Source organism: Ananas comosus, unplaced genomic scaffold, assembly GCF_001540865.1.
Source record: "Ananas comosus cultivar F153 unplaced genomic scaffold, ASM154086v1, whole genome shotgun sequence".
In the NCBI taxonomy this organism is placed as follows: Eukaryota; Viridiplantae; Streptophyta; class Magnoliopsida; order Poales; family Bromeliaceae; genus Ananas; species Ananas comosus.
This window is the reverse complement of record NW_017893327.1, coordinates 21,483-41,786: the sequence shown is the minus strand read 5'-3', so window position 1 is coordinate 41,786 and position 20,304 is coordinate 21,483. Positions and strand designations below refer to the sequence as shown.

The window sequence follows — 20,304 nt, the reverse complement described above, 5'->3', positions numbered from 1 at the left end:
CGCTCGAAGTCAGACGCAGCCTTGAATGCGGATTTGTCCAAAAGCAAAATTGCAGATTCGTCTTATCCTAGCTGGTTTTGGGAATATGTCTCGTTTTTTTTTTATTCAGAATCTTCTGACAACCAAATCAAGGGGAGATTGCCCTTATTATGAGATACCATGCTCTACGGTATTTGAATTTGAGCTCAAACCAATTTTGAAGGTCCTTTGCTACAATATCTCTGCCACATAATCTTGAACTCAGTGATCTCTCAATAATTTTTTCACTGGCGTACTTCAACCTTGTATTGCACGAGATGGAATACTTATCTTGTCAATAAGATGACATTGGTGGTCATTACTCATTTGCTCTATGTGAATCAACTTTTTTGGTGAAGTTCTCGATCTATCAACAAAATTGTCCGGCGAGAAATTCTGAATGTATCGGGAAGTTCACAAGAGCAGCTTTCTGTTCTTATAGATGTGTCAACAAAATAATATTGTTGGAGGATCCCTGACATCCTTTTGCTCGTCGAAAATATTTCGCTGCTAAATGTAATGTAATGGTTTCTCTGGGAATTTCCTTCGTTGCAAAATTGCACAGGTTGGGTTATCTTTGATCTCGGATATAATAAGTTTTATGGAAACAATACCATTTTGGATCGGGGAAAGTTTAACTTTCTTATGGTTCTTCAGTTACGTTCAAATATGTTTTCTGGTCAGTCATTCCGGAGCAATTGCACAATTGGCTCTCTCCAAGTTTTGGATTGTTCTAGCAATAACTTTCAGGAAGTTACCAGCATCCTTTGCGTAATTTAGCTGGAAGCTTTAAAATAAGGCAGAATAGATAGGATAATAATATCAGTTCATATTATTCAGTTAGTATATCTTGGATATTAAGGGAGAGGAACTTCCAATTTTGAAGATACTCTATCTATTGAAAGATAGATCTTTCCAATAATAATCTAAGTGGAGAGATCCCCGATGAATTACTGATCTGCGAGACAACAGTATTATAAACTTATCGAGAAATAATTGATTGGTCATATTCAGAAAAAATATGGCGTAATGCGATCGTTAGAATCGCTGTAGACTCTTGCAATGAATAAGCTCTCTGGTATATCCGCAAAGTCTCTGCATTGATTCTCTGAGCATTTAAATTTGTCGTTAATAGATTCTCGGGAGTAATTCCAACAGGAAATCAGTTGCAAACCCTGACGTACCATCATTTTACATCGGCAATCATATCTCTGGGCCACCGAGTCGAGAATTGTTCTGACAATGAAATAATTATAAGGATAATGAGGCCTAAAGATAAGTTTGAGTGGCTATGGATATACTTTAGTGTTGTACTGGGATATCTATTTGGTTTTACAGCTTTTCTATGGTGTTTTGTTGCTCAATAATGACTTTGGAGGAGGGCTTATATTCTCTATGATTGATATTGTATGTGACAAGCTTTGTACTGTAACTAAAGTAGTAACTTTGCGTAAATTAAGACAAAGGCATAGAAGATGAGTGAGTTGGTAGAGTAGCATCTTAATTATGATGTAAGTGGCTACGCGGTTGCATGGGCTGTTTTCGTATTTCACTTTCTGTTGAGTATTTTGTTGTATAATAGCATTAATTATGAGAAATATTACATAGTATTTCAAGTTTTTGAGATATTTAGAGGGAAAACCTAAAAATGCTCCCCTCTAGTGTAGAATATTTTTTGTTTCATGCTATAGTTCTAAAATTAAGAAGCACCCTTTTTGTGGGTTGTTGTTAATTTTAGTTCCCACGAGGACTTGCTTTTAATAGTAAACTATAGTGTGTAAAATGCAAGTTCTGCCCTTTTTATACCATATTAAGGAAAAAAAATGCTAGATTATACAACTAGGCGGTAGTGAGTTACAAATATGCTATACCATAGACGGTGCTTTATAGAAGTTTCCCTATTTGGTGAGCTACAAAACTCCGTATACATTTAACGTACAAACCTTGTTGGTGTAAAATAATTTGTTCTGGCCATTTTATCATTTGGTCGATCAAGAAGTGGGTATAAGAAGTATTGTGAAAAAATAATATATATATATTTTTTTTTTTAGGAAAGGTAGCTCGCTACCGTTTCATTCTAAGAAAGTGAATTAAATCTCCTTCTTCTTGCTGATTGATATTGTATGTGACAAGCTTTGTACTGTAACTAAAGTAACTTTGCGTAAATTAAGACAAAGGCATAGAAGATGAAGTGGTTGGAAGAGTAGCATCTTAATTATGAATGTAAGTAAGGCGGTTGCATGGCTGTTTTCGTATTTCACTTCTGTTGAGTATTTTGTTGTAATAATAGCATTAATTATGAGAAATGAATTACATAGTATTTCAAGTTTTTTGAATATTTAGAGGGAAAACCTAAAAATGCTCCCCTCTAGTGTAGAATATTTTTGTTTCATGCTATAGTTCTAAAATTAAGAAGCACCCTTTTTGTGGGTTAGTTGTTTTAATTTTAGTTCCCACGAGGACTTGCTTTTAATAGTAAACTATAGTGTGGTAAAATGCAAAGTTCTGCCACCTTTTTAATACCATCGTAAGGAAAAAAAATGCTAGATTATACAAACTATGCGGTAGTGAGTTACAAATATGCTATACCATACGGTGCTTTATAGAAGTTTCCCATATTGGTGAGTACAAAACTCACGTATACATTTAACGTACAAACCTTGTTGGGTGTAAAAATAATTTGTTCTGGGCATTTTATCATTTGGTCGATCAAGAAGTGGGTATAAGAAGTATTGTGAAAAAATATATATATATATATATATATATTTTTTTTTTGAGGAAAAGGTAGCTCGCTACCCGCTTCATTCATAAGAAAAGTGAATTAAACTGCATGAGTGAGACAACATGGCCTAGAAGGGGCGCAAAAATAAAAGGATTCTAATCTAATGGTTGCCCTGATGCATTTCTACTGAACGCATCTGATCCCATTGGGACATCAATAGTTTAATCGTCTGGATTCCAATAAAAGGGTTAGGCTTGTTCGATCTAAAAATAGTACCATTCCGAACCTCCCAAGTAACTCACCAGCAGGCTATTAAACCGATTGGCCCGGATCTTGATGGTGACGGTACGTCCTTCCTACGTATCCACATGTCCCATATCGAAATCACGTCGTCGCCAAAATCTCGAGGTTGAACACTCTCCAAAGTCACTATCATTAGAAATCTAAGAAACACGCACTAAGTAAATAAGTGATCAATCATTTCCTCATGTATCCTACGCAGGACGCAGGACATATTACCAATCCATCCTCTCTTACTGAGATTATCTGCAGTGAGATGACTTTTCCTAAGAACGAGCCAGCTAAACGCTTTCAATTTTAATGGTATATGGAGTCTCCAAATCTTGTCATGCAGGTGTCTCTCGTGCCCCTATCACCCAACACAGAATATATGGACTTCGCCGAAAATCACCCGTCGGGACTCCACTGCCATAGTACACTGGCTGGGTCCTGTTCAATTCTAAGATTGGTGACTCTTGCCTAAACCCTAGAACTTTATTCGTGGTCGGTAGCATTGGTATCGCCCAGTATCGTCGACCAATTATTTAGTTTGTGGGGATCACAAGTGAGACATCGAATGAAGTAATCTTTATTTCAGAGAAGATGTTTACACTCACAAGCAAGTGATACACTCAATATAATTTAGAGCACCCACCAATATTAATTATTAAGCATGGGAAAAGCAACATGCATTTAGACACCAAATATAACTTCAAAGCCCCACAATGTCTTTCCAAAAAAGAAAACAGCTAATTATTTTGGGTAAAAATTTCTAAGTAAATATATTTTAGAGAGATGAGCATAGATTAAGTAAGTAGAAAACCTACCTTTCTAAATATTGTACTAATTGAATAAACAGAGTATCAACAAATTAATCAAAATGAGAAGGTTGGTGTATAGGCTTTCATTGATTACCTCACATTTATTCAACGCTTTATGATTTTCTTCAAAGTTTAGATGATTATCCGCAAATGGACAAGAATTCGCATGACTATTTGATTTGTGGGGAACAATCGGTGTTTAGAATTTATGATTTTTGAGATGTTGGTATTTTAAACATACGTTCTAGAACGCATTCAATATCACGGATTATAAAAAATTAAAATGAGCGAGGAGCTAATCAGAAGATATAAAATGGTTATATTAATATGAGAAAAATTAAATTATGTCAACACGTACATGTGAATGTTTAGAAACAAAAAAAAAAACTTGCAGGGACCAATCTGCAAAATCAAAATAGTGCAGGGACAAGCATAGTCAAGTCAATATGATAGGCACACGTGCCCTTCGATGAATCAAATTAAGCACGGCAAAGACTCATGTCAAGTAAATTTTAACTGCACCAAATCAATATGATTAAAAACGCCCCAAAAATAATTATAACTAATAGGGAACTACATCTTCCACAACAAGGCCCACAAAACTTTTTTCTTTTTTCTTCCATCTGCATCCGTGCAAATGGAATGATCATACAAAAATCTTAGCTTGGTCCCACCAAAGAATATAGATGTCCAAAATATCCAACATCCCGTACCTGATTTGAATCCGATGCGAATTCGATTAAAAATGAATATTTTATGAGTAGGAAAAATCATCAATTGAAGTTTCGGATATAGATCCGAATACATTATATCCATATTCGACTTGGAGCCAACTAGGATCCGGCCTTTTGGTGGGCAGAGTCTGAAATAAATTTCATATCATGACCCAGACCCGATACGATATCCGATTGTTGAAAGTTAAAACAATGAGAAACATATTAAAAGTTTGAAAATTTTGATACTTATCTTCTTACTACAATGTTTCATACTTATTGCGCATGTGTATATAACTATATTTTAGTAGGTGCATGTATTCTCAAATTACAGTGTATGCTATATGACTAGTTATATGCAATTATATTATATGTATTTGAACTTATAGTATTATTCTATAAGTGTTCAGGGCGGTAGTCGTATGTATTGCAAATTTTATATTTTTATTTTTAACTTATTATATAATAAATATTTGTATTTTATACCATAGATAAGCATATGGGTACTCGTTCCCACTTTATACTCAATTCATATCAGACCTTGTCTGATCTTAAATAGGTAGAATATGAGTAGTTATTTTTCAAATCCGCTCAAATGAACTCAATGAGTATATTAATAACTTAAATATCTAGACATATATAGATCCACTCCGAAGTTGAATGAGTTGTATTTTAGTATTAGCGTTAAAAAAAGTCAAATTCTAGTAATTTTATTGCAGGCGCTTTATATATGTACTTATTATCGAATAGGGCTATGGTTTTTATGTTATTTTTTTTTAGTAAAAATATATATAATTTATCTGAACTATGTACTATTTAAATTGCCTATCGATATCTTGGCTTTAGTGAATGATTTAATTAATTACAAAATAAGTTAGCATATTAACTACATTAATGAATAAATTAATTAGCTAATGAGTTTTAAATTAATTATCTTAATTCTTGTTCCAGCAGGTTATTTTCAAAAAATTTATTAAAAGTGGGGAGCAACATTTCAACCCTCGTTCTGGTGTTAGTGGGGGAACAGTGGCTTATTTTTCCCTCCCTAATACCTAAATCAAACGGTATCTCAAATTTGATAAACAAAATTGATAAGAACTTTTAGAACTTATCTGAATTACGGACTATTTTGAATTTATTATCCAAACTTTTAAAACTTTGATTTTACTGTCAAACTTTTTAATATGTTTGATTTGAGTCTGTCAACGACATTTTGACTTTAAAATTTAAGCTGATTATTTACTTTAATAAACTTATAACTGCAAGAATTGTATGAAATATACTAACTAACTAAATCTGCAAAGATAAATTAACAACGTATTTAAATTTTAAAGTCAATGTATCATTGATTGATTTAAATCAAACAAATTTAAAATTTGACTAATAAAATTAAAATTTTAAAAGTTGGAAAATTAAACCAAAATAATTTATAATTCAGCTAAGCTCTGTATACTTTTAGTAACAAAAGTGAAAAAAAAGAACGACTTGGTGACTGAAACTCAAAAAGAAGATTCGTGGCATCGAAAATGGCTTCGTGTCAAAGAGAGAGTTTCGGCAAGAAATAGGCGGGCCCAGAATTACGTGAAGTTAAAAATTTTAAATTTCGAATGAATATGCGACGTGCATGAAGGATTGGGCCATAGATTCAGTAGCAATTTTTGTAATATATCAGATAAAAAATAAATAAATAAATGAAAATATATGAGAATTCGCATTCTAATAATAGTAACGGGGTTTAAACATTTTAGGCCTTTGGTTTGAGTTTAACGAGTTATTATTGCTAGCGGATCGAATTGTTACAGTTTTGACAAACAAGCTAGCGTATCAACAAGTCATTATTGTTGGCAGATCTACGATAACGGCGGTACAAAAGAAAATGGAGCTAAGAAAAGAGGATTGAAACATCACATTTCAGACTTTTGCATTAGGAGTAGATGTAATCTAATTTCGGAGTGGTTGAATTTGGCCGTGCACAAAATCGAACCTCGTAACCTCTCACATGCAAAAAAGGACCTCTACCTTATTAGCTACACCGTTTTCTTATTTATTGCATAATGTATAAATTAATAACATGTATTAATTTGTGGTATCTAGATCTTTTTGCGATTTTTTCGGACATTCAGACAATTTTGCATTCTTTGATACCATATTCGATCAAATTTCAATATTTTCTATTCAAACATGGATGAGATCGAGTATGAGCACAGATACGATCGGATGTTTTTGATTCTGTTTTATTCCTGGAGAGTTAAAACTGTTCATTTTTGTACTATATTTGTGAATCGTAAGCGCCAACCAACTATTCCAAAAGCACATGCTGATAAAAAGGGTGCATCCGTCGCACTTAAGGGCTCAGCCACAATGCTCGCGGGCTTCGATCTGACTCAACCCATCTGAACGTTGGGTCTATTGTTGAGCCTCTTGCTGATAGCTCTCTTGTGGACCACACTCCAACTCAACTTTTTATTCTCCTGGGCCTATTGTCACGGGATAAAAAGTTAGACCTATTTTAGCCTGATAATAAATAGCGAACAATGTTATCCCCCAAATCAATCTAACAAGATACAGTTCAGAAATACTTTTTTTTTTTTTTCTTTTTGGGACAATGTTAAGCCTAGTAGTAATATAATTGAAGAACATACAGACGCTAAACACAACATTCAGAAATAGTCATGGGGAGGCCCACAATCCTAGACTTCTTTGGCACTGCAGTCGTTTTCTATTTCCTTTCTTTTAACCCAAACTCCGCGTAATCACACAAAATGTGGGGGACCAAATGGTCCACACCCTAGTTTTTATTCCAGATCATTCATCTATTTGTTATGCTCATTGGATTTGGACAAAATAATTTCAAGTAATAAGACAACACTCCAATGCTGTTCGAAGTCAACAAACCAACTAGATTTTTTTTCAAGAGTCCATGGCCTTCTTAATTATGTCCACAGCACCTGGTGACCCACTAGCGACCACTATAATATAGTTATAATAAGATATTAACTAATAAATATTTAAATAAATATATATAAATCATTTAACTATTTATGTTATTAATATCTCAGATATTGTTATATAAATATAATAAGTAATATAATAATATAAGTATATATATATGTGCTCCAGTTTTTGATGATCCATTCATCGACGTCTTCCACAACTTAATTTGTTACTTTATGTTTACAACAAGTATGGCCTCCTTCCGATTTTTTTTGTGTTTTTGGTCACCAGGTGATCCAGGCATTTGCGGCAAGAGGGTGCGTCGGAGCACCGAGAGAAAATGCATTGCTGGCTGTCAAACAGCGCGGGGACTAAGCCTGATCCTGGCAACCGCCTGGATTCCTCGGGCAAGGCAAGACTGCCGTCAAATGGAGGGGAGTCGTTGCACCAGCAAACACAAGTGGTCATAGTTCTGGAAACTCAACCTGCGAACTCCCTTACACGATTATAATTAAAAGAGACCGTCGCTGGCTGTTGAGTGGTAAGATCAGTCCCATCTCTGCTTTTCTCTTAAAATCAATCTTGAGCCGCTTAGCATCTCAGCTCGAACAATTTCAACAGGGAAAATTCCGCATCCCCGCGACTCACTTTGTTCCAGTAAAAGTTTACGGTATCTTAACCTCTCTCGAGCTTGTTTCGGTGGAACGGTACCTCCTCAACTCGGAAATCTCTCAAACCTTCATTATCTTGACATAAATTCTATCGGTTGTGAGGCTTACAATATTGCAGTAGACAACTTCGCGTGGGTCGCTCATCTGTCTTCTTTGCGTTATCTTGATATGAGTTTTGTCAACATGAGTATTGCTACAGATTGGTTTCAAGCAATAAACAAGCTGCCATCTTTGACATATCTTGATATTACCTACACTAATCCTTCCGTAATACCAATTTCTCTACCGTATATCAACATTACGAGTCTTAGAGTCCTCAAAATCGCAAGCAACAACATCAACTCCACCATACCTAGATGGATATGGAACCTTACCGGCATCACTTACCTCGACCTTTCTTTCAATCAATTCCATGGTTTCATTCCTTCTGAATTGAGTTTCCTAAAGTCTCTAAAAGTCCTTCTCTTGAGATCTAATAATTTCAAAGGCGTGTCACCGAAAGCATTTAATAATCTCTGCAACTTGAGCACTTTGGATTTGAGCAGAGTCGGCTTCACCGAACGAGGAATTAGATCAGTGGAGAGATTGTCGAGCTGCACGCAACAAAATCTACAGATTTTACGTTTTGCAGATAACAAATTGAGGGGGAACTTGTCGGGTTGGCTAGAGCGCATGACCGGTCTAACTAACATAGACCTTTCTGGAAACTCGCTAAACAGGACCATCCCAATTGGAGTCTGGAGGCTTCCTAACTTAACGACGTTATATCTCGAAAGTAATTTCCTCGAGGGTGTCGTAACGGAAATCGAACTTTCCTACTTAAAGAGAATAAAATGGTTATCACTTTCATATAACTCCTTACATGTGCAAGTTATGAGTCATGACTGGACCCCTCCTTTTCAGCTGAAGGGACTCAAATTGGCTTCCTGCAATCTGGGACCGAAATTTCCTCCTTGGCTGCAAGGACAGACCCAACTCGGAGAGATAAACTTGTCGAAAACTAAAATTGTAGATACACTTCCTGATTGGCTTTGGAATATGTCCAGTTCCCTAGAAGTAATCGATCTCTCGTATAACCAAATCAAAGGAAAATTACCATTGTCACTGAACCGTGTCATGCTACGGTATCTAAATTTGAGCTCAAACCAGTTTGAAGGCCCATTGCCAGCTCTTCCGCAAACTCCTACTGTCCTGGATCTGTCCAACAATTTTTTTACGGGACCGATACCAAACTCTACGCTATCGAGTTTAGAGTATTTGCTTCTTTCTAATAATAGTTTCGACGGCAATGTACCAGTCTCTTTATGCGAATCAACTTCATTACTAGTTCTTGATATATCAAACAACAAGCTATCAGGAGAAATTCCTCCGTGTTTAGGGATGTCGCAAGATCAGCTTCTTATTCTGGATACGATGAACAATAATTTATCTGGACAAATTCCCGCCTCCCTCGGCAAACAAACGGGTCTTTCGATATTGAATTTAAGAAATAATAGCTTGTCAGGAGAAATTCCTTCTTCTTTGCAGCATTGTGCGGAGTTAATTATTCTCGACCTTGGATATAATAATTTTTCTGGAACAATACCTGAATGGATTGGACAGAGCTTATCAGTTCTCATGGTGCTCAGCTTGCGCTCAAATGCGTTTTTTGGTAGCATTCCTTCGGAAATTGTACGACTCGGGTATCTTCGAATCTTAGATCTCTCTCACAACAACTTATCTGGAACTATACCTCGATCTATTGGAAAATTTAGTTCGACTGCTTCGGAAAAAGGAATTCCGGAGGATTACATACGGTATTTGGAAGATGAAAGTGATGAAGGCCTCATGGGCAGCTTATATTTTGTCGTAAAAGGAGAGACACGGGATTATGCGAAACTTCTTTATCTTTTCGAAAGTATTGACCTTTCTTGCAATGATCTATATGGAGAGATCCCTGATGAGATCGGAGATTTACAGGCACTGCAGAATCTGAACTTTTCGATGAATCATTTGACAGGGCATATTCCAGATCAAATCGGCAAGATGCATGCATTGGAGTCCCTTGATGTAGCAATGAACAGCCTTTCTGGGACTATTCCACAAAGTCTTGCTACACTAAATTATCTGAGCCACTTAAACGTGTCGTATAATAATCTGTCAGGAAAAATTCCGTCAGGATATCAACTGCAGACTCTCGACGATCCATCTATATACATCGGCAATCCATATCTTTGTGGGCCGCCAACTACGCAAAGTTGCTCCAGTAATGAAACAACTCATGTTGTTGGGAAAAAGTCGCATGGCCGGTTTGAAAGATTAGGGCTGTACATTAGTGTGGTGTTAGGATTTATAATAGGATTTTGGATTTTCTGTGGTGTTCTTTTGTTAAGTAGATCACTGAGAATTTCTTATTTCTCCGCTATCGACCGCACATATGATAGGCTTTATGTTGCTGTTGCATTAACACTCATTAGATTAAGGAGGATATTTGGGGAAGTGTAGTTTTTTGCAGTTGCATTTTATGTTCCTTGAGAAAACTGAATATTATGTTACAATTTACAAAAATGTATTAGCATGCATGCAGAAAAGAAGTGATTGCTCTTTTCGGAATCACTTTATCTGTGTTTAATTTGGATGAGTAAATTGCAACACTAGTCCCTAATAAACTTTTTGCTAGTTCCATTTCGCTGCAAAAATTTTTATGCTCCATCGCTAATTGAAACCCTAAACTCTTGAAAAGTGTTCACTTTACTTCTTATTCATACTTAGAGAGAAAAAATTATTATTTTTTAAGGTAACGTTTGGTTCGGAAACAAAGGGGGAGAGGGGAAATAAGCCCTTGTTCCCTCTTTTGTTTCCAAACGCTGCGTTTGGAAATCCAAGAACAGTAGTTCTCGGTAATTTTAATTATAATATTTAATAATTAATTAATTTAATTAATATATTTAAAATATTATTTAATGCTTAATGTCACGCTCCGGATTACACAATTTCCGGGCACGTCGACAAATCCACCGTATACAAAGAATTTTTCCTGTATACGAAGCGTATCGGTAACGAAAAATATACAATACTACAACCAGTAGTATAGAACTGTAAAGAAACCAAACAGGTAGAATAAAATAAGTCTCACATACATACAACAAAACGCTATACAAAGGTACTCGCTCCAGCCAGTTATAACAACTGTATGTACATGAACTCAACAAAAATAAACCGGAACTACCTGCAATGGTGGATTCTCTATCCCAGCAACTCGTCGGGTAGTGCTCTAACTCGCGACGCCCTTACCTCGATCTGCCTCTGAAGACGCAGCAGCCGGAACAGCAGGCTCTGCAAAACACAGGGTAACAACTGGGCGTGAGAACTACTGTAAAAACAGGTAGTCCTCAGTGGGTGCCGCCCTCAACAATCATCGGTCCACCCACTAAGTCTACAGAAGGAGCTGGGATAGTAGGAAAGCTGGAAACATCTACAGCTACATATCACTATACTATCATGCTCTACTCTAATTATCTGTAGTAAAATATTAATGCTGACCCAATTAATCTATTCAGGGACTGTGATACACCCGTCCCGGGGACTGTGATACACCCGTCCCGCCTGTCTAAGCCACGCTACCTCCACGCAAAACAGTCCGTGGATAGCAAAACTAGTCAGTGACATCAACACGAAAGTACAAAGCCAGATTCCGGAGCGACATTCGTGGGCGCGACCCAACCGAGTATGCAAGCGTATCTCTGTCGAGCTCAATCAGGCTCTCACAGGCTAAAGTCAAGAAAACAGGTCTAACAGTACTACCAACCACTAGTCACGTGCCATTGGCACAATCTGATATCGGAACGATCAAATCCGGGTCAGCCGTCAACCACTACGGCACCCACTAATCCGGAACACTGTAAACACTACTGTAAAAATCGGCTCGGCATCCCAGCACAAGCGTAACTGAAATCTAAACTATCTGGGATACTCACTATGAGGATACTGCAACAGTATAAAAAATACAACAGGCCCTAGGGCTAAATCAGGTAGTTTAACATATGCCAGGTCCCGAATGCTGGTTTTCTCCTATGTTTTATCCAAGTCCAACATGTATAATTAATAACAAACAGTAACATGCTCCCAATTCAATACATAAGTCTAGAACAATGCATAAACATGAATCTGAGCTAAACAGTACCAACGCAGATATCCTAACTATACATGTTGACTAACAAGGCTATAGGAGTAGAAATTCGATGATAAACCTACCTCAAACGCAAAACCCAATCCGGCGCGACGTCGAAAACGACGTAAACGCCCCTCGCCCAGCTCTTGTCGATGTTAACGACGACGAACACATGCTACATACGTTAACCGTCGGCCTGGCGACGTCGGCGACACACCTTCACTCCAACCGGGTTCTCCTCTAGTTGCGTACGGCTCCAGAGAAAAGAGAGGGAGGAATTTAATTAAGGAGGCGTAGGTTGCAACCCTCTAAATGGATAAGCATGCATGCATACATGGGGCAAGTGCATATTATATATATATAATATAATATATATATATATAAAAAGGATACTAACACTTAAATAATAAATAACTTATTAATTTATTATTTATAATTATTAATATAATTATATATTCATAATAATTAATAATTACTTGTTTATTTATTTAATAATTTATATTTAATTAACTATTAATTATATATAATTATTATTTAATTTAATTATATTATTATTTAATAATAATTATTAATTTTTATTATATAATATATTATCTAATAATTTATTATAATAGTTTATCATTAATTAATAATATATAATTATAACTTATTTTTTGTAATTATTTTTTATTTATTATTAATTAATTAATTATTTATTTAAATTTATATATTAATAAATTAAAAAATTAAAAATCAAAATTAAAATTAAATTTTAAATTTGAAATTTAAATTCTAGATTGAAATTTAAAATATTATGTTGAAATTTAAAATTTAGAAATTGATACATTTTAGATAAGGGAGCCCAAAATGTGGAATTTTTTTTGGTTAAAAGTGGATTTTAAGTTTACTTCATTTTTTGGTAGTATATAATATACTCCAAAAATTACGTCATATTTTTTTTTCTTCCAAACAAACGCTTCATAGAATTATTTTTCAATCGTATGGTATATTTAACTATACTATTTTTAGAGTAATTATGAACTTTCTCAGTTATAGCAAATCTCGGCTCAACTCTTTCCCATCCTTAACGAAATTAACATAACATCCTTAATTTCTCGCGCATGAGATGACGTTCCCACCGACCTTATTTGTCCTTTAAATTCTGCAACCATATAATTTGACTATATTTATTTAACATATATCATAACTTTTATGAGCATTAGCATAGATATATTATACATATGAATATATTGATGATAAATTTGATATTATGTAAGTCCATTATATTCCATTCACACAGACTTTCATCACCCATAATGAAATAATAATATAAGAACAAAGTACTAATAAGAATATTAATGTGTAAATTTTTTTATGCAACTAACTCAAAATTTTTTTATCAAATTTGTTAATATAACTGCATTGATTATGGCGAAAATACTTAAATTATTTAATTAATTTAAAAGTTATTTGTAGTTTTTAAAATGTTTATAAATTTCATAAAAGTTTATTAACTTCTATGTATAATAAATAATTTGGACAAATATTTACAGGTAATCAACATTTGTGAATATTTGCTTGTTTTCTAAAAACATAAGAATTTTTATTATTATTATTATCGTTGAATGTTGTCAAGAACAATTAAACTAACAAAAATTTTTTAAAAAAAAAATAAAATAATATAAAATATTTAATGGATAAAATAAACTAGAATAAAAATACTAAAATTTATTGAGTTGGGATAATATAATATATTTCAATGTTTAAATTCTAAAATTATATTTTTTTGAGGGAATCTTTGCTTAATCTCTCACTAGCTAGCTAGAATAAATTAAGAAATGCGAGGTATACACAAGAAGGGTTGTAACCTCTACATTAATCCTTAAACCAATGATTGTCGGGTTTTTCATCTCTTAATTGGGAGTTTTAAGTAGGTAAATAAATAATGATTTGTATACAAAAAAAAGTAGTTGGATGAAGGGTTTATGGGGTTACAAACTCATTTGGTTGTAGCTGTACACTCATAAAATTATGTGAAGGTAAGAAAATAAAGAGAAATGACAACTCTATAGCTCAAAAAGAATTATAAGAATACAACAATATGATGAGGATTATATTCCGCCCTTTGAAATTTAATTTTCTTATAAAAAATAATAATGTGATAAGAACAGTGAAAAAAACTTGAAGATTAATTGGATGATACGATTGTAAAATTTCATCTCATTTGGATTGTAGGGCTAGTGTTCGTACACAAAAAAAATAAATAAAATAACACAAAAAGAAAAGTAGGATCATACCCTTTTACGATTTGCCGCGCTTATGTAAAGTATAAATCTAGCTTTAGATGCTGCCCACCTGGTTTGTCATTTTGTAATACTGTGTAAATTATGCAAATTGGGAATAGTTTATTGTTTGACATCTTTGCACGTACAGAAAAACTCTAGCCATGCAGCAAATCTGTTGGATATCCGGTCTAGCTCTGCGCCAAGGCGTGATAGAAAACGTAAGCGTACAGAGCCATACTTGCATATCTACGTCTAAGATGCTTGAGCCAACTTACTAAGACTACAAGACCTTACTTGCATAGACAGCTGCTTTCACCTTCTAATATCTTATGATGCGAGACTATTATGGTTTGACAACTCTTGCCATCAAAAAAGTAACAAGCTTGTTAAAATATAACACAGCAACCCAAAAACACTATTTAACGCAACAAAGCCATGAGATGCTTGTGCTTTAATGATATAATAAAGAATGTTCAAGTACTGGTCCAAAACTATGCGTATCAAGTTAAAAGGAAACCGAAATGCACAAGCATGTCTCTAATAAATTAGAGAAAGTTCGTAGAGTAGCATTGAATCAAGCAGAATGACAATATGCACTCACCAATTTCCAGAACGTGCTGAATTTCATTTGTGTAACTAAAATTTGGTACAAAGAGGACCCCTTAAGAATAACTGAGCATTCAGAAAAATTAAAAAGCTAAAAGAAGCATATTTGTAACAAAGGAAAGTACAATTACAAAGCAAGAAATTACGAATATTTTTTAATAAATTATATATAATAAAGTTAATGAACTAAATAGTCCATTCAATTAGAAGATAATTATCAGCATATACTACAAAATGGAAAGAAAAGGGAGAAAGTTTGATAAAAGATCCACACAAAACCTTATTTGACTCTCTGCAGAAAATATGTTTCAAAGATTAAACTAATTTTATTATTTTGCTAGATAAATAACAACATATGCTATCTTCTTGTCTTCTGTTAGTATCAGAGCTAGTCCTACATATCTCCTATTTGGACATTACTTCTTGAAAGTAGTAACAATTTCTTTACAAGCTAATAATTGTTTAATTTTTCTCTTTGTTCCACCTGCTTCATATTCATCATCAAGATAGCTTCCCAAGAAATAAATAAACAGATAAATAAAATAATTATCATTGAGGTTGTAATTTTTAAGCATTTATGATTACAGCAAGAACTTCAAGCTGAAAAATGTACTCAAGTGCATTAACCAAAATTACACGAAATCATGCTCTGTTAATTTCGCCATTTCTTCACATACTTATAATAATTTCGTCCTTCTTCACATATTTTCTTTTTAATGATTACAAGCAATTTTCTTTTTAATGATTACAAGCAAGTGGTTATAGCATACTATCATAAAAGGAAACATTTTCGTCCTCGACATAATGGCGGCAACGGCGGCGGCAACGAATGATCGGGCATTCGGGCTGGCGAAAGGCGACGGTACAGGCAACAGGCGATCATCCCTCCTCAATCCGCCGACCTGTCTTATTACAATAAAACAAAAAGAAAAATATTCCGTAATCCCAAGTGTCGTGTCCGGCAATTTCATAAAATAATATAACTATCTCGGATTAGTCGAAATTAAAATAAAAAATAACGCAACAACAATCCAAGTGTTTAGAATTACAGTTATCCTGACAAACAACAGGAACACAAGAAAAAAAAAAAAAAAAACATAATTAAAGACAACTTATAAGGCGTGCATAAACAACTGCATGTGTAGAAACTTTTCCCAAACCACCAGGCCACCACTGCTCACAACATTACATTTACAAGCATCATAAATTTTCATAAAAAAGAAAGCCATCTGTGAGTAACAAAAGGTAACAGAAGCATAAGCATATTCTTGTCCAAGATCCAAGGAACAACAAAACACTGCTCACTTTGCTTGAAGTTAGAGTCGGGCTATGAATGACGAATTCATCAGTTTTGGGATCAAAAGTTGCTGTTGTTTCAAGGCCTTGGACGCTTGAGCCATGACCAAGTTCTGAGCATAGCATCCGATGATTTGCAATTTATAGGCAAGTGGTATCCATTTCTGTTGTTGCTCGTTAGTTCCTTGACCTTTAATAGCAGGGACAAACATGCCCTAAAGAAGACAGATCAAAAGCAAGTAAGAAACAGAAGATCCGCATAGCAGCAAGAGCATAGATTTGAATGTCTAGATCATAGGACAAGTTGTATATAGAGCAATAGAGGTAATTTTTCTGATAAAAATACATAAAGCATAAGAGAATTGAAATGGTAGAAAAAAGCTCAAACACATTTTTATAGGAATCGGTTTAGGGTGTACCTATTGCCAATTTAATCTTTTGTCAAGAAACTAGGCATGTAATGTTTAAATGGGTGCAGTGACCAATCATAAATCTTTTAATTCTAATATATTTGCATGATATAAATTTATTTCAGAAAAACTATAAGGTGCAGATTAGTACCATCTAGACTCAATTCAATGTATTCTTAAGATTCTATAGAATAGATAATGAAAAGAATAAAACTATACATATATTGTTGTATTATTGTCCTCAACCTAATGCGCCTTATAATAGCATCTAGCTAGACGGAAATCAATAGTTTGGAGGATGATTTCAGCTTTCTGACATTAGCTAAAATAAGGCACTTGGAGCTAAATTTGTTTCAATTAAAAAAGAGCAACCGATGGTCGGGCATTCGGGCTGGCGAAAGGCGACGGTGCAGGCAACAGGCGATCATCGATCACTACAACAAAACTAACTTTTAGTGGTAATTATTTTCTTAAATAGCGGCAATTACAATTGCCTCTAAATAGTTTAGTGACAATTGTAGTAATTGCCACTAATGGTAGGGCCGGTAAAAGTTATTATGGCATTTGTTTGGACGGTTGGTAAAAATCTAAACAAATGCCGCTAAATCCTATCCAATAACAATAATTATAAATGCCATTATAATTAATTATAATTGCCGCTAAAAGTATACTAAATAAATACTAAATAAGACTTATAACGGCAATTGCAATATATATAAAAACGCTTGATCCACAATTAAATATTCCAATAAATTGAAATTAGAAAACATTCATTACTAAAGAGAAATCATGATTTGCAATAAATCACAGTTTCAATATTAAAAATAAATTTCATACATGAGTTTCAACTACAAAATGCTTGTTTGAATTCTAACCAAATAAAAATAAATTCTAAACGACGTTAAACATCTATTATCTCGAAAAAATTTCAAATTCTAAGTGCTCAAGCCATTATTGTTTCACTTCGAAAGCTGTAGGTTGGACGTAGCTTTCGCTGTAAATTTGACATAGCTAAGCGATATCCTGCAAAAAATAAAACCACTTTCAGTAAACTGACAATACGCAAGATGAGTTGAGGCATTGATACTATTTCTGTAACAAATTTATAGTGAACCAGAACTTTATAGTGAATAGGAACTATACAGCTAAGTGAACAAAATAAAAACTTCTACACACATATCAAAAGAGAACAATGAAGTGAACATGCAAATATGTCCTGTTAAGTGCAATCGCCTGAATCTCAAGACATTCCTTACAAGAAACAAAATCACACACAAAAATTCATATTTAGTGACTATTATTGGTGAAATTCATTTGAAAAATTTTGAGAAAAAACAGAAATATTAATGTCTGTGAGTTAAAATTCCAGTAGAAGTGCTTAGCTCTCTGAACAGCTTCTAAACTACAAGCTCAGGACAAGAATTCAGCAGATTGCTAGAGAATAATTCAGCAGATTGCTAGAGACAGGACAAGAATATGAAAATTTTTACATGACAAAATAATAAATATATCATGACCAACATGGAAAAAATTTGAAGTTTAAAAAAGCAGTAAGTAGAGACGGGACAAGAATATGGAAGAAAATATTTTGAATAAAAGCCCAATAACAAGAGACAATGTCGACAACCTACATGATTGACATATAAGAATGAAAGACGTTCACTACAACAAAACAAATATTTAGTGGCAATTTAATAGCGGCGATTATGAAACGGCCATTATTTCTTATTATCTAATTATGTTTTAGCGGCAATTATTTTAAGCTATGTATTTTTACCGACTAATAATTTTATACTATAAATACATTTATTTTCAATCTAATACTATTCTAATCCTAACCCTAACCCTAACCCGAACCCTCACCTAACCTGTCCAACTCACACGATCATCCTCTCATTCTCTCCCTCCCCCTATCTCTCCCCCCATCCCACGCGAGTGCGAGCTCGAGCTCTCCCCCTCTCCTTCACCTCTCCTCTCTTCTCCCTCCCTAAGCTCGGATCGCGCTCGCACTCTCCCCCTCTCCTTCACCTCTCCTCTCTTCTCCCTCTCTAAGCTCGGATCCCTATCAGCGGCGGCGGCGGCGGCGGCGGCGGCGTTGTCGTCTCCGGCGGAGGAGCTCTCAGTGGCGTAGGAGTGACTTAGGAAGTTCTCGGCGGCGGCATCTAGGGTTCCGGCGGAGCCGCGACGACCGCGCCGTGTGGCTCGCCGAGAATCCCCTCTAGCACGCCCAGCTCTCCCTCGACGTCACCGATCTCTACATCAGGTCCCCATCCGTCCTCTCTTCCTCCAAATCCTTATGTTTTTGAATCGAAACACTAATCATCCATACATGCCATAGCTGGATTCAAGATATGGGGCCTGTTCCACCAAGGAATGGTAATGGAAAAATGACTTCTCTAACCAAAACGTCAATATGGGAGTGAATCATTCTAGTCTCCATTTCCAGCCCAAGTTTGCCCTACCAAAAAAATACCTTGCAATGTATCCCTTCCATTTCGTGCTTAGACTAGCTTAGTAAATGGTTACTCTGCATCATGTGTAAAGTAGATTCATATATCCACCCTTTTTTGAGGTTGAAGTTGTTAGATATGACTCAAAATCTATTATCGACTTAGGTTCGGGTTTACGACTCGACGACAGCTTCGCGGTGCGACCAAATTGGAAAATTAAATTGTGAAGGAAAAATGAATGTCCGTGGTGGGTAGCGGAGGGCCTGGGCCCGAGCCCGTAGCCCACCACTGACATTCGCCAGGGGGTACGGGGGGCGGAGCCCCCCGCGGTACGGATCGGATCCGAAACCCGTTATGAATTTTCTCTTCATTTTTCCCCTAGAGGTGTGTGATCGTGGTTGGTGGTAATCTGAAGAATATTGTATTCCCTTTCGTTTTCGATAGTGAAGTTCTCTCCTCTCTCGCCCGTGGTTTTTTCCTGCAAAGGGCTTTCCACGTAAATCTGTGTGTTCTTTCATTTCTGTTTGTGGTTTGATTGTTTTTTGTGTTCGCCATTTTGTTTCCATTTGTGCGTTTGTCGTTACAGAAGTAACTGGATATAATATAATATCTGCTATTCACCTGAAGGATCGCCACTTTACTACTTTCTGCACTATCGGTTGGCTTGCTTTTTGGTCTCTATGTTCCTAGCTGGGAGTTTGAACTTTCAAGCAGAAATTCTACCTCTTCAAGCCCAAATTATCAGATCAGCATTGAAAAAGCAAGTTCATAACTTACTTTTACTTTCTAGTGATTGGTTCTTAAATGAAGTTGTATTCTGGAACTGAATTTGCCTGTTTAAGTAATTTCTCCGAAATATGTTTGCTGGGAAGGGGTATGCCAACCATGTAAGGGTCGGATTTTGTCACGCCCCGGATTACACGTTTTCCGGGCGCGCCGACAAATCCGCCGTATACAAAGAAATTTTTCC

General features: G+C 35.2%; 1 protein-coding gene and 1 long non-coding RNA gene across 2 annotated transcripts; one reads left to right on the top strand and one right to left on the bottom strand.

Annotated features, from left to right (window-relative positions):
• Positions 1-8,341: 8,341 nt before the first annotated feature.
• On the top strand, positions 8,342-10,642 carry LOC109705596 (LRR receptor-like serine/threonine-protein kinase ERL2). The gene has a single exon (XM_020226339.1). It carries the CDS (start codon positions 8,342-8,344, stop codon positions 10,640-10,642), a length of 2,301 nt encoding a protein of 766 aa, XP_020081928.1.
• Positions 10,643-15,712: 5,070 nt separating this feature from the next.
• Positions 15,713-16,717, bottom strand: LOC109705603. The gene is made up of 2 exons (XR_002214803.1): positions 16,484-16,717; positions 15,713-16,351 (listed from the first exon to the last, which is right to left on the bottom strand). It is a non-coding gene; the product is annotated as an uncharacterized LOC109705603 (long non-coding RNA).
• Between the last annotated feature and the right edge of the window lie 3,587 nt (positions 16,718-20,304).